General features: G+C 40.0%; 3 protein-coding genes across 4 annotated transcripts in view; 2 read left to right on the forward strand and 1 right to left on the reverse strand.

Moving 5' to 3' along the window:
- alg3 (ALG3 alpha-1,3- mannosyltransferase) overlaps positions 1-441 on the reverse strand; it is a 5,264-nt gene extending 4,823 nt beyond the window's left edge. Inside the window, exon 1 of the mRNA XM_062429014.1 lies at positions 252-441. Coding sequence (XP_062284998.1) covers positions 252-435 — 184 coding nt within the window. The 5' untranslated portion in view covers positions 436-441. The remainder of the gene's footprint in view (positions 1-251) is intronic.
- Positions 442-531: 90 nt separating this feature from the next.
- mul1a (mitochondrial E3 ubiquitin protein ligase 1a) lies at positions 532-4,543 on the forward strand. Of its 2 annotated transcripts, none has more exons than XM_062429015.1 (7): positions 532-585; positions 1,469-1,622; positions 1,727-1,814; positions 1,931-2,051; positions 2,914-3,145; positions 3,252-3,985; positions 4,039-4,543. In XM_062429015.1, exons 2-6 carry the CDS (start codon positions 1,506-1,508, stop codon positions 3,759-3,761), a joined length of 1,068 nt encoding a protein of 355 aa, XP_062284999.1. In that variant the 5' UTR covers positions 532-585; positions 1,469-1,505; the 3' UTR covers positions 3,762-3,985; positions 4,039-4,543. The 2 variants fall into 2 exon arrangements, with proteins under 2 accessions (XP_062284999.1, XP_062285000.1); XM_062429016.1 differs by having other exon boundaries at positions 548-585; positions 1,481-1,622.
- A 6,770-nt stretch (positions 4,544-11,313) lies between these two features.
- Positions 11,314-12,458, forward strand: camk2n1a (calcium/calmodulin-dependent protein kinase II inhibitor 1a). The gene is made up of 2 exons (XM_062429022.1): positions 11,314-11,482; positions 12,221-12,458. The coding sequence occupies exons 1-2, from the start codon at positions 11,314-11,316 to the stop codon at positions 12,289-12,291; spliced, it is 240 nt and encodes a 79-aa protein (XP_062285006.1). The 3' UTR covers positions 12,292-12,458.
- Positions 12,459-14,112: the final 1,654 nt, after the last annotated feature.

The raw sequence follows: 14,112 nt of genomic DNA on the forward strand, positions 1-14,112 counted from the left end.
CCTGCCTCTGGAGATATACAGTGACGTTATTACTCATTCAACCTTTAGCGAAATAAAACATTGGGACTAACAGCTGATGAAAGTTATGAATGAACAAACGACTCTAAGTTAAGACATGCAAGGGCAGTAAATTCCTTTGACAGGTGGCTGCAACTTAAGCGGGTTGGCTAACGCTAGCCACTTAGCGTTCAAAGGCGTTCAGAAAAATGAGGAAACACCGTAGCATGCTAACTAGCCACGCAGCTACTTACATGCTACTTTCTGTATCACCCACACATTGATCACGATTTCCAGCAACCACAACACTGAAACGACCAGTAACGTATATTCCGTCTTAAACAGGACCAAATGTTTGTCCTGCCACAGTGTGTGAAGCGTCCCCCAAAGAGGAGACGGGGAGCCGGGAGGTTTTTTCCGCAACACTCCTCCTGCCATCTCGGCGGCTTCGGCGACGTGGAGAGAGGCCTCAACGCGCATGCGATATTGTATTACGTCACGTGACAAAAATATTCAATGCCTACGTCACGTGACCTGAACGGTACTTTAACCGAAGAATGTCAATTTGAGATTAGTCCTCGTTAACAGGTAAATAAAACAGCTTTATTATCGCGTGTAGTTGATAATTAAGACATGTATGCTATTATACATTAAACGTTGTTCCTCATATGGTTAGCTAACCTTAGGTTTTAGGTAAACAACGTTTATAGAGGTCACTGCTTGTCCCAATGCTGCCCTAGCAACGTTAGCTGGCTAGCAGCTAACTTTAGCCAACCAATATTAAATAATAATAATAATGATAAAAAATAATAATAATCATTTCAGTGAAATACGTTATGACACATGTGACACACTCATCATGTGTTATTAAAAGCTCACGTTACCCTTGGCACCTGACTATATAGATCCCAGGAACATTGTACACATGTGTATAATTTCAGGAACTTCTGCATATTGCACATTCATATATTGCAGCTTTATTTACACAGAGATTGTTGACTGTATATAGTATTTTATTTTATTTTATAAATGTACTCCTGTGTCTATTTGAATTTCTCCCAAGGGGGATCAGTAAAGATACATCTCATCTCATCTCAACTTAATGATTTTGCCAGAAAACTTAATGCTAAGTTATAATTATTACAAGTTCATAGTTATTCAATGTAAAAAAGATGTATTAATATTGTTACCTTATAAAAACTGTCATAGTAGATAAGAGTTGCTCTTGTCGTCTTACTTTAGAGCTTGTTTCTTGTTTTATTTGTATGTATAGCTTAAAGGTAACAGCCCACTTCTCTTCTTAGCCAAGTCCAAATATGTATTGCAAGATTGGCCAGGCTTTGTAAACACAAATAAAAAAGCATGTCCTCTTTTGAGACTATCCTAGGTGTCATTGTTAGGGTTACGTCTTGAACCTGGAGTGGGTTTATTGATCTTCTCACATATCCTATGTTTGCCTTATACACTGTAGGTCTGATCGCAGGGCTGTAACAGCAGACCCAGAGGGGATGGATGGATTTGCTGTGAAGGTTTCTGAGGCAGTGTGTCTTGGGGCCAGCTTTGCCCTCTCAGGCATCTGCTACTACCTGTACAGGAAGAGTCGGACGACAGTGAATACACTCAATGTTAGTTGTGTTTTATGTATAATTAAAATAATTTATATAAATGTATATTGTCCTCTACACTATGAATATTGTACATCCATATTGTCTGTTTCTTGTGTTGTCAGGATGCTCCACACTTCAATATAGATAAAAAACTAACAGACGTCTTGAAAGTTACTCCAGGAGTGTGTCTACAGTATGCTGTCGTTGAAGGTAATCAAGGTTTCACGGTTTCTGATGCAGACAAGAGCTGATCCATATTTGTTCACTGTAAAATGTCCTCACCTTCTACTGTTCATTACTGTATGTGTGCATGCTTGAATGTATAGGTGCTGTGCAACCAGTGGGGGAGTCTCTGAACAGTCACTTCCAAAAAGAAACTGCCGGAGTTTTGCAGAAATTCAGTTTGAGAGAACACAGGCTGGTGTGGAACGGCTTTTCACGCACTTGGTGAGCACGATGTTAAGACAATAATAAAGTGCAGCACTATGATATTATACTTGAAAAAAGTTTTGTTTTGTGGCGTAGTTACCCTTTTTACTCTTATTTCAGGATAGTTGATACACTGAGCTTTTCAGTCAGTCAGTCATATGCACATAACCTCATTTAACCACAATTCAGCGTTAAACGAAAACTGATAAAACCACAGTTTTATTCCTATTTTAAAAGCCATTTTGCACTGGTGTAGTTTGGAAATGCAATGCTATAGTGTGTAAAATATGACTATGTTATCTCTACACACTGCACATTCTACACATTTTAGGACTCAAAAAGTAAAAGTGACTTAGTGTTTTAACATTAGACTTCCATGAAGTTCAGAGACTCACAAGAGACACATTTTAAAAAAGGATTGTCAATTTTGAGTTTCAAGAATACTTTTAATATATAACACTAATTGCATTAAATTTTGATTGAATTACCTTGAATGAAGCATTTTGGCTGCCATAAAAGTTCTTTAAAAAGCACTGATATTTGTTAGCCTTTTTTGGCAAGTCAGATATATTGGAACTTTTTGAAATGTGTGATTGTCTCGGTCGTAATTACAACTTCAAGTCAGAAGCTGCTAATTACAGTAACTCTCTTATAACATGAATGTAGGATTAGGTCCTTTATTGACTGGTAAACGCAGATGCCTTTTTAACTATACAGCCCCAATTTGTAATGCAAACTTTCTAGTAGCCTAATCTGAGGTCACAAATGCATGTGTCACAATGAGGTAACCGCAAAGTTCCAGTTTATTTGATCATTGTCGTCTGTATCATCATATGTGTAAACTAAAAAGACCCATTGTCCTTCTCTCTTCCTGTTGCAGGACGGACAGTGAGCGACTCTTACACCAAAGAGTGAATTCAGTGCCCTTTATGTTAGTGGGATCAGATGAGACAACAATCAAAGTCATGTGCCCTCTGCAGGCAGATGGAGTGCAGATGGAGATCACACATGAGAAGTTCCACCAGGTCAATTATGGCTTGGGCGACATCGTAGGACAATTCCTCAGCGGGGAAAAGCTTAAAGGACAACTGGAGACAGAGGAAATGCTCAAAGTCAGTTGTTATATACATTTTGAAACACTATAATTAATTCATATTTAGTTGACGAAGCTCTACAGCGCATGTAAACATAAACTGATCCCAATCCTTCTTTTTCCAGGTGGGTACAATTCTCACAGGTGTAGGTGAGCTGGTCCTGGACACAGATGGCACCCTGAAACTTCAACCACCATCCAATGGATCAAAGTACTTCCTGAGCATCACAGACTTTGACACCCTGCGAGGAGAGCTGGAAGGCACAGCAGTGACGTGGAAGGTGTTTGCCATTGTCTTTGCATTAGCAGGCGCAGCGGCCCTCCTCTGGGTTGGTCGACGTTATTACAAACACAGAAAACTTCACTCGCAGCGGGAAAAAGAGAGAAGAGAATTTGAGAGACTGCAGGCTGAAAGAATGCGCAATGGAGCAGGAGGCCTGGAGGATGGTCTAGATGATGATGAGGACAACATAGAGAATGCCTGTTTGATTTGCCTCAGTCAGCCACGTAACTGTATTCTGTTGGACTGTGGGCATATATGCTGCTGCCACAGCTGCTACCAGGCCCTTCCACAACACCTATGCCCCATATGCAGACAGCCCATCAGCAGAGTATTGCCTCTCTATCACGCCTGAGGCACCTGTATGATTATATGAGCTCAGTGGAGCTTAATCACCAAACTGTTCAAGCTTTAGACATAAACAGTCTGAACTTCTGCACTTGAGAGAGTGCAAAGATGGCTTTGAGGAACATACTGTATTGTATCTATTGACAAAATGTGAAGTATCAAAATGCTGTCAAACCCTTTGTTCACAGAGTTCAAGTGAGGTACTTTTATATGGGGGAAATGAAATATTTTGTGACAAAAAAAGGAAAGTAATTGGAAAGAAGGGGTGTAAATGTATGCAAGAGAGATGTTTATTTTCCTACATGTTAGTCCTGTGCCTTACATTGTTAATTTATATGGGTGCTGCTATCCCACAATAATTATATATATCTGAATAACTTAAGCCTGCTCGTAAAGTGCTAAGCTTTTTGTTTCAGCCAATGTCAGTTACACTTTTGAGTCACTGGAAGTTATTGAAACAAAGACACTTTTAGTGGCCAGATACTTAGAGGGAAATCCAGCTGCTTTAGTGTTAAGGTCCACTATAGACTGTAAAATGATGGTTTGTTGAAACAAATTCAATAAAACATCAGTCATTAAATATTTTGTATATTGTATTTCACTTCATACTCTCTACTAATGCTTCCTGATGCTAAATCCTTCAACCACTTCAAGTTATTTGAGTTATGGAGTGATGATAAAACTTTATCATGTCTTGGGTTACAGATCTGTGGGGGAGTAACATGTTATACTGTATTATGCCCCTTCTGGATGTACAGATCGTCTTATATCTTGTTAAACACTGGGTGTACCGATTGCCTGCATCTCCGAATGATCCACAGACTTCTGAACAACAGCTGTAACATTAAAATGGCTGCTGCTCTCTTTTAACCATTAGGAGAGCAGATCATGTCTGAATAGATACAAGTGTTTCACATGACTCTCGAGATGGGATTAATTCATGAGGCTTTTTTTCTTTTCTTTTTTCTATAGGCACACAATGCTTGTTGACAGCACCTGGTGTCTGAAAAGACTTGGGTGCAGTGAGTCATCAAGCTTACTATTTCTGTCATCCTACCAAGCGATGTGAAGATGTAGAGAATAGCAGATAGATGAAAAGCCACCTCCACATAGATGTATTTTTCAGCAGTAGCGCAGTAAAGAGAAAAACTAATAGGCTTGTGTATGTGTTTGGGGAAGCAGGCAAGGTGAAGAGTGCAGAACTGGGGCTGAGTGGGGATGAAAAAAGGAGCAGGTGGGCAACACAAGATCCCATAAATCCTCCTCAGCGGTCGTAAGGGTTCACTTTGACAAATACTTCATGAGCTCTCTCAGCAGAACAACAGCTGTGGCTCTCAAGGAACAGACTATTATTGAAGCACCCCCAGACCTCTCATGGTATGGAAGAAATAATGTATGATTTGTTCATGTTGAATAATTGAGCGGATAAAAAGACATCAGTGCAAAACAGTGATAGGAATATTATTTTTGGAGAGACTGAATGCTATGAAAATTAGACAAATCTGTATACATATTCTGTGATGTATGCACAGTTCATATAGAGTTAAAAGCCCTAAAATATAAAAAAGTAATGTCTGACTTCACTGTCACGATTACTAATAGAAAACAGATCAGATCAAAGCTTCAGAACATTAATTTCAGCCTCTCTGAATTATGAAAACGTGTTTGTGCTGCTACCAGTAGGTGTCCATCTTTCTTCACAAGACAGAGTAAGATGCAAACTGTTCGGGCTGACAGTGACTCTGATGGCTGCTTTCCAAGTCACATGCAATTAATCTAGGCTGTGAAATCCTGTTTAATCCACTCTGATAGCTGACAAACAATTTGGATGATATGATTATTCTCTAATGGGCTGTGTTTCACGGTTGTAGACCTTGATTTGTGATGATGAGGGTGTAGCAGTAACAGTAGTGGTTGAGTTGGGTGAAACTTTACTTACTAGGGGCAGTGGTTGAAAATACTGGGATTTAATGGCTTGGTCAGAGAGACTATTGGGAATTTTAGTAACTTCTAAATAGCATTATGAAGTCACATTGTGTAGTATTGTGATCACGTCGCTGTGAGTTTTGTGCTACATAATATGATATTATCCTGATGAGATAGTGTACAAGAATGTGCCAGTACAACAATATTGTACACACCATTTCACTTTTGAAGCTGGTCAAGGTGGAGCTAGTTTTAACTACATTATACACAGTGAGGTAGTTTAGTCCAGTAGTCCTCAACTGACCGGCGGGGCCTCCTCCAATGAGTCACTTTTCTATAATCTCTAGTTAAACTAGTCAAAACGGCTCTTTAACCTTTTACAAAGTAACACATGTATTTTATAAACTTAATGTATGTCATTGTTTTTTTAAATGTAAAACCTTAATGTGATCTTTCAGATTTTGAAAAATAGGCCCAGTTATGAAATAAGAGTTGTGGAGTAAAAACTGCACCATACCGTAGCGTTATAATGTAGCATTAAATGCTACAATGCAGAAAGAACCATACAAATAACAAAAGGGTATTATTTCAGTAAATGTATTTAATTACTTTCAACCACAGGTTTTTTGTGTGTCTTAGATTCATAAAGTTATGTCAGATTACAGCCAAACCAAAGCAGATTAATCCAAATGCAGCAAACAATGGGATGGAAACTGGAACTGGAATAGTTCCAGCTCTGCAGTACAAGTCTTTGAAATCCTGACACACCATGACCTTATGTGCTTGTGTTTCTGACAGGAAGGGGTTGGAGGGGTTGGGGGTGTGTGTGTGTCTTTTTTAACTTAGCAGACACTGACAGAGGAAAGGTAGAGATGCAGTATCTCAGGAGAGAGAGCCACCACAGCATGCTATATTCCCTGATGCCAATTACCGCTGTCACCCATCTGCTTTGGGCACGCAGTGAAACGTGGGATAAGTGACCTACTTTCTAACAGTAGTGTGACTGCAGCGCTTCTCCACTTGTCAACAAACCAAGCGCTCCCTCCCTAAGGAGAGGGAGATTGCTATCATTGGGAAGTTTACACTGGTCAAATACAAAGATTTTTTTAAATTTGGCCCTTCAATGTGAGCAGATTTCACTGTTTTTACAGTGCTCGCAGGGTTCTGAATGCACAAATAATGAATTTCCAATGGACGAAGAAATTTTTTTAACCAGTCTACTTTGCACCGATAAGAACTCAACTGATGAACACATCCCCAAATTGCAAGAAATAAATAAACAAAACCCTTATCTAGGTTCATCTGTTCATAATCTGACATATACTGTAAGCCTCTGGGATTTCGATTATATAATATAATGCAAGTAAAAGGAATTTCAATCGTGATGCACACACTTGGAAACTTACATTTTTCTTTCCAGCATCAGTGTCTTTGTTACTCTGGATAATCCACTGAACATACTGTTTTCAGAGGGACCGTTTCTCCAGTCGTTCAGTAGTTTCAAGACAGTAGGGTCTGTTGAGTATTTCTGCAAAAATGTTGCTGTTGAATTTTTTTTTTTAAAGTGATTTTGCAGTGTGAGCATTACAAATGAAGTACACTAGACGCAAGTAGATGTTTTGTTTTCAGTTCAGTATGTTAGTATGTTAGCATTCACATTTTAGTTTTGTATGTTAGCATGTTAACATACTAAACTAAAATGTGAAAATTAGCACTGAGCACAAAGTAGAGACTGATGGGAAAGTCATTCATTTTGTAGATTGTGTGCTCCAGTATCTTCTTTGGGTACTATCCTTGAGAGGTGGCCCATCGAAATGTTTCTCATTAAGATTACCTTGACAGGAATGTCAAATTTCATGTCAATCCAACCAAACGATTGTTGTGATATAACTTAAACACAAATGTTAACGTCATGGTACGGCAAAATGAAAAGTCAAGAGAACCCCAACATCACTAGGATTCATCCTCTGGGGATTATGCATATCTGTACACAATTTCAATCCATCCAATAGTTGCTGACATCTTTAATTCTGGACCAAAGTGGTTGACTGACTGACATTGCCATCCACAGAGCTATGCTAAAAATACTGCTTAGTGCACAACTGCAACCACAGTCGAGGGGTAGGATAATGTTTTATTTTGAGAGGTCATGAATTTATAAAGTTTGGGGATCACTGCACTATACATGAGGTAAATGAGAAATTAATTTTCTGGGGGGGGACATATCTGCTCTGTCTGCGTACAATAAATTAAGAAATGCTCCTATTATACCTTAGAAACAGACTGTAAAATCTCTCTATGAACTTTAACCAGTATGCTACTTAACAACATGAAATTCACACCTTTGATCACAGTTTGGCCTCCCCTGTGAACGTGGTGCTGAAGGCGGAGCACACAGCTGCATCTGTGTAGGTTCAGTATGCTGCAGACTACAGCTGTGAGCATTTCTATCTCATCTGTGTGCTCACTGATCCAAGGGCAGGAGCTCTGCCAACGTTCCCACAGTCTTTTGGAGGATGTTTATGCTGAAAAACAAACAGCATCCATCTTCATGACGAGGAGAGCAGATACACAAACACACACACACACACACACACACACACACACACACACACACACACACACACACACACACACACACACACACACACACACACACACACACACACACACACACAGGACACACAGGACTTTCATTTGGTCCATGAGTGCAGATGGTGTCTCTCGCTTTATCCTTTTCCACTTACTTACATTTTTAGTTTCCCTGAAATATATACCTGCTCACACACATAAATCCTGAGAGCTGATACTCAGAAAATTGATCCTTGCTCTGAGCTCTGGACTTGTTATTGTTGTTTTTCGTCAGCTCGTGTTCCTCAAGGAGGAACATAGTGTGTATATATGATGTGTGTGTGCTTGTAGGTTCAGTGGTGCTTGGTCTGCTCGAGGGGGAGAGATGGGGAGGGGGTGAGTGACTCAGCACGTTGATTCATTTGTAATTCGAGGCAGTGCTTCAAGAGCACACGCACATATGCGCACACACACATTTCTTAAGGGTGGGTGCCCTTGTCAGAGATGATGGGACTGATTGAGTGAGCCTGATCATTAAGATCTGCTGCCTGCTAAAGAGGCAGAGAGGGAGAAAGAGAAAGAGAGGGAGATGGAGGAGGAGAAATCACAGCATGTGGACTGAGAAAGATCAATTGAACTAAACAGAGGCAGAACAAATGAGGAGTCATTGCACTTAAGCATGCTCGCTTCAACATTATGTACAAGTGCTGGAGGCATGCAGGGAGGCAGTGCATTAAGTAAAAGAAGGGTACCAGTTGGTAAAACACATGCATGTTTCTGCCCTAAATAGTGAGCTTGAGGAAGCACCTGGTACCATGTGGGGGAAGCAGGTCGGATCTTCCCCCCACAGCCTCAATCTCTTTTGCTGACTGATGACAACATGTGAAATCCCTGGCCCTGGCCTGAACCTTCTGCATGAATCGAGTGCTATGCTTGTTGACAGCTGGAGGTTGAAGTTTATTGGGCGGGAGGAGCTTTGTGTGCCATCCTTGGGGGAATTACTTTGGGATACAGTGGCAGATTTACAATCTCTAGTACATTGTGTAACCTTTCACATTTTGGAATTTTAAAGCCTGACTTTGGAACCGTGTTTCAGTAAATATGAAAAAAAAACTCACAATTAGAGAAAAGCTAATTACTAGCACTTGTCTGATCAAATGTGACCCTCTCATCTTGGTTAAATTCGTTGATTAGACTGTTGCATAGATTATGGAAATTGACATTTGAGTTGTTTTTATTCCTTTAAAAATGTTGGCTGCATGTTTTCTAACAGAAATGCTCTCTGAACTCAGTAACATGTTTTACAGAGGGGTATATATATGGGCCAAATTTCTGTGGGCAGCCAGACCTCACAGCCAGCCAACAGGCAGGACCTCACTTTGACTCTGCAGCCGCTCCTCATCTTATCCCTGCAGGAAATCCAAGAGCCTTTCCAATGCTACTGATCTCAAGAGTGTCAGCTGGTCCGAGTTGTTAAAACAGGTTTGGTCCAATAATAGGCTTTCTGTCAGTGCATTATTTTAGCTTTTTTTGAGACATCATATGCTGTGTAGACAGATGTAGCACAGGCTGTGACAAAAAGAAAGCAGTGAAGAATTGCATAATTTAGCTAATGTAGAAATAATGGTGGTGCTGTCCTTGGTGCTGAAATTATCTGATATACTGTATATATATTTCTGTTTATTTTGTGTATTTTTTAGGAAGTCTATGATGTATAAATACATCATGTAAAATGAATTAGGTTTGTTTTTATGTGTATGTTTATGTTCTTATTATACATGGTAGATATTCATAATGTATAGACTAAATGAAAGAGTTAATTATTTTAGTGTTTCCAGGTTTTTGGACTACTTTATGACTTTTGGGTCAATCTTTAAAAAAAACCATAGATCCTGTATTTCCCATAATGCACTGAATTACTTTGTTTTTTTTTAGATTCTTTCTGGCTGGTAAAGGCCTGCATCTTTCCTCACTCCTTGTCTTTTTTGCCACAGATGATTATACAACTGTTTTACAGGATGAATAGTAGTAAATTGACCTTTATGGTGTGTGCATAATCAGTGGACTGTCCCTTTAATGTCCCTGCATGATATGATTTAAATGTTATCAGCTTAACTCTCATCTTATTTTATCCTTTCATGTCTCATCTTATAAAATAGATAATAACTGCAGTCTTCGTCCCAGACCCTTTCAGTTATAGTCACGATACTGTGCTACAATGCTAAGAAATGCTTGTTTATGACACTTGCTGCTCTAATGATCCTACAGTGAATCATGGAAGGAGGGAAATAACACCCCGTAATGCAACTATAATGTGCTATACTAAAAAAATATGATGCTGAGGTACATATTCATTTAATTAGACACAGCATATCAGTTATGGTTTTATATACTGAGGTAAAAGTCTACATATCCAAGCCTCAGACCTGCTGCAATCCTCCTCCACTAAAGCAATTACATCTCTCGCCTGTTGATGTCACTCTTGCTCCTCTACCACTCGGAGTCCCCTGCCACACACACACACACACACACACACACACACACACACACACACACACACACACACACACACACACACACACACACACACACACACACACACACACACACACACGCGCGCGCCTCAAACCCGGATGGATGACTTCACCGTTCTGCCTGGGTTTCCTTTATGATCCCGGGATCTCCCACTTCCCTCACCAGACATCAGCCAGCAGCACAGGCGAACACAACTCTCTCTCTCTCTCTCTCTCTCTGTCTCTCTCTCTGTCACACACACAAACACACGCACACTCACGCTCTCTCCCTGCAGCTGCAACGCATCCAGAGACCACAGAGAGACCTCACTAGCTCCTGGACTTTAGACACTGGCCCCTTATCCACATCTACACCCTGAGTTATATATTCTGAAAAGGATCCCAGCAGGAGAAACACACCAACCACCGCAACTTGTGCACAAGGCGGGATCTACGGCTGTATTGAAGATATAGCCACTGAGGAAAACTTTTATCTACTTTTTAAAAACCTCCAGACGCTGGTGTTACTCTAAACCCCGTCGTGCCACAATGTCCGAGGTGCTGCCATACAACGAGGGGAAAATGAGCGGCTATGGGGCGGACAGCGAGGTCAGTCAGATGTCCTTTAGCTGTGGACTGCAGGACACAAGCGCCTTTTTCGCTGCGTCGCAGGCGAAAAGACCCCCAAAGCTTGGACAGATCGGCAGAGCCAAACGAGGTAAATGATGGTTATATATATATATTTTTTTAAACAAAAAAACCCGTCACTATTACATGACCAGAATTGTTTAAACTGTCCACAAATATATACATTTTACAAGCCTGTAGTGTATCCAGGGATTTGACTGCACTCTTAGTATGAGTTCAGTGATTTTACTGTAATCAATGAATTCTCTTTTCATTTATTGTGTCGTCTCTTTAATACTCCTGATATTTGTTGCTTTGAAAAATGCACCACAGGATTAAAATACTTCTTTATTGCATGGCTCTGTGGTTATCGACGACATATAAACTGTTGACATGCAAGCACGAGAAATTATCCTGATGCAAGGACACACCCCATGCTGCACCCGTCAAACATGAGAGTTACACATACTGTACAGGAGAAAGCCTGGCTCGTCGCCATTGACGGGAAATGTGTTGTTTTCGCCAAGTGCGCGCGCGTCGAGGTTGAGCATTTGCAATGGTCCTTTTAATTAATTAATTTATTCACCTGCAACTGCGCTCCACTCGCACTTCCCTCACTGTCTTTGGTTATGAAGTGCGCCATATCCCCCTGTACAGCAGGCCATCAATAATAGTTAATTATGGAGCATCACTGAAATGTGCAATACGTCGTGAGCTGTAAATTAAACACAATAAACCCCAATAGGGATGTTCGGGAAATCTCATCATGTGTCTGAGCTGTCATGGCTTCAGTAAACATCCCCCCCCCCTTTCTTTTTTGTCTCCACAGTGGTCATCGAGGACGACCGAATAGATGAGGTCCTGAAGGGGATGACAGACAAGTCTTCACCTGGCGTGTAAATCATGAAGGATGCCTTGCAGACTTTTTTAATTTAATGATCACCGATTTGAAGCACTTGTCGGCTGTGCATGTTCGAGGATTGCGGGAGAAAACGACGGCACGAAGTGAGGCTGTGGATGAGAAAAGGAAAAGATGAAAAGGCAAAGAAAGGGGGTGTGTGAACGGAGAAGGCTGAAGAAAGAGGTGTAAAGGAAGAGAGAGAGACTCTGGAAAAGACCAAGATTTATCATGGGATTGCTGGCAATTCTCCAAACGAATCCCGATTTTAACTACTGCTGCGCAGCAAGATGTTGAGATGGCGGACACTGCTCTGTATCTCAACCTCTGCTGACTTTAATGATGGATGAACTTGTCATTACTTCACGCTCATCTTTCTTTTTTTTCCTTTCCAAAAGCGCTGTAAGCAACAAAATACTGCAACTGGAGGCTGAAGCTAAATCCCAGCCCTATTTCAATAAGTTGTACAGTAGATAGGCTAAGCTTTCAGACACCCCCCCTCCTTTCTCCTCCTCCTCCCCTCTCCTCCTCTTCCTCCCCTCTTTCCTGTAGGCTTTGCTTTGTTGATTCAGTCAGCGATGGTGCATTCAAGGGAGCTGTCCTTTCAGCACTGGTCCAATGCATTCCTGTTGCTGCTATCGCTTTTTAAAGACAGACCAACCAAACTCTCGAGTCTACTGAATAGAGGAGACCCATTGTATGTAAAAAACAAAAAACTAAATACAAAAAACAAAAAACCATATATCCGAGGACGGTGCAATGTTAATATTTTCTGTATTAGAACCCCTATTTGTTTTGGCCCTACATTTTAAACAGCATTTAGGCTGAACTGAACCACAGGTTACATTCTTCTTGCATTACTCATCAGTGGTTAAAGGTGCAGGTTGGCGCCTTCATGTAGCTGATTTACACCTGCACATATCTTTTTTCCCCCCTTTCTTTTTGTTTTGTTTTGCATTTTTAAATGCTTAAATATCTACAGAGGCCAGCAGAGATGTGGAGATTATAGTAAATATTTAAAATAATAGTCATGAAATTGATGGGAAAAAATATTCTTTCTATGATTTGGGTATTTTAATTTTTTGCGATTATTCGTGTTTCGTCTTCTATACATTTGAAGTTTTTTCTCCATCTATTTGCATGAATTTTCACTCTGGTGCCAACACAGGTGCCACCACTCTTACCCAGGCACGCTTCTTTTTAACAAAAGTCATATTTGTATTTTTATATCTAAATATTTGTTATTTAAATGATATGCTAGTCAATCGTCTTACAATTCATCAACAAAAATATTTCTACTTCAGAGAGGATATACAGAGTGAGACTAAGCTTCATGGAGGAGAACCTAAGATTTTAGTGGACTGGTCTCATTCTATATCAGAGGATGGACGTTTTTTAAAGACTAACTGAATGTGTCTGGGGTTTTTGCACACATCAATGTTAAACTATTATTAAGAAATCGTATACTGTGACTTGAGCTTCGTTGATGAATTTGTTAGAAAATGGCAGTTTTAGAGTATATTGCACTGTTTACGAGTATCCTCAAATAACAAGTTGTTATTTGACTGATTTTGGACATTACAGTTTTGTTTTTTTAATTTTGTTTATTTTGTACCATTATTTTAAAGAAACTGGATATGGTTTGTTGTGCATGAAACCTTAATATTTTCAATAACGAAACATCGTTTTATGAAGCAAAAAAGCAACAAAAATGTCATGACATTCTAAGAATGAGTCATTGTATATTATGATGCCATTTTCACTGTATTTGGTGAATTAATAAATGGTGAAAGAAAACGGAAATGTGATTCTTTGGTATGGCT

This window comes from Scomber scombrus, chromosome 11 (assembly GCF_963691925.1).
Source record: "Scomber scombrus chromosome 11, fScoSco1.1, whole genome shotgun sequence".
In the NCBI taxonomy this organism is placed as follows: Eukaryota; Metazoa; Chordata; class Actinopteri; order Scombriformes; family Scombridae; genus Scomber; species Scomber scombrus.

Coding starts and splice junctions, on each gene's coding strand:
- camk2n1a (XM_062429022.1), top strand. CDS start 11,314: ATGTCCGAGGTGCTGCCATACAACGAGGGGAAAATGAGCGGCTATGGG. Junction 11,483..12,220: donor GATCGGCAGAGCCAAACGAG/GTAAATGATGGT, acceptor TTGTCTCCACAG/TGGTCATCGAGGACGACCGA.
- mul1a (XM_062429015.1), top strand. CDS start 1,506: ATGGATGGATTTGCTGTGAAGGTTTCTGAGGCAGTGTGTCTTGGGGCC. Junction 2,052..2,913: donor AACGGCTTTTCACGCACTTG/GTGAGCACGATG, acceptor TTCCTGTTGCAG/GACGGACAGTGAGCGACTCT. Junction 3,146..3,251: donor AGACAGAGGAAATGCTCAAA/GTCAGTTGTTAT, acceptor TTCTTTTTCCAG/GTGGGTACAATTCTCACAGG.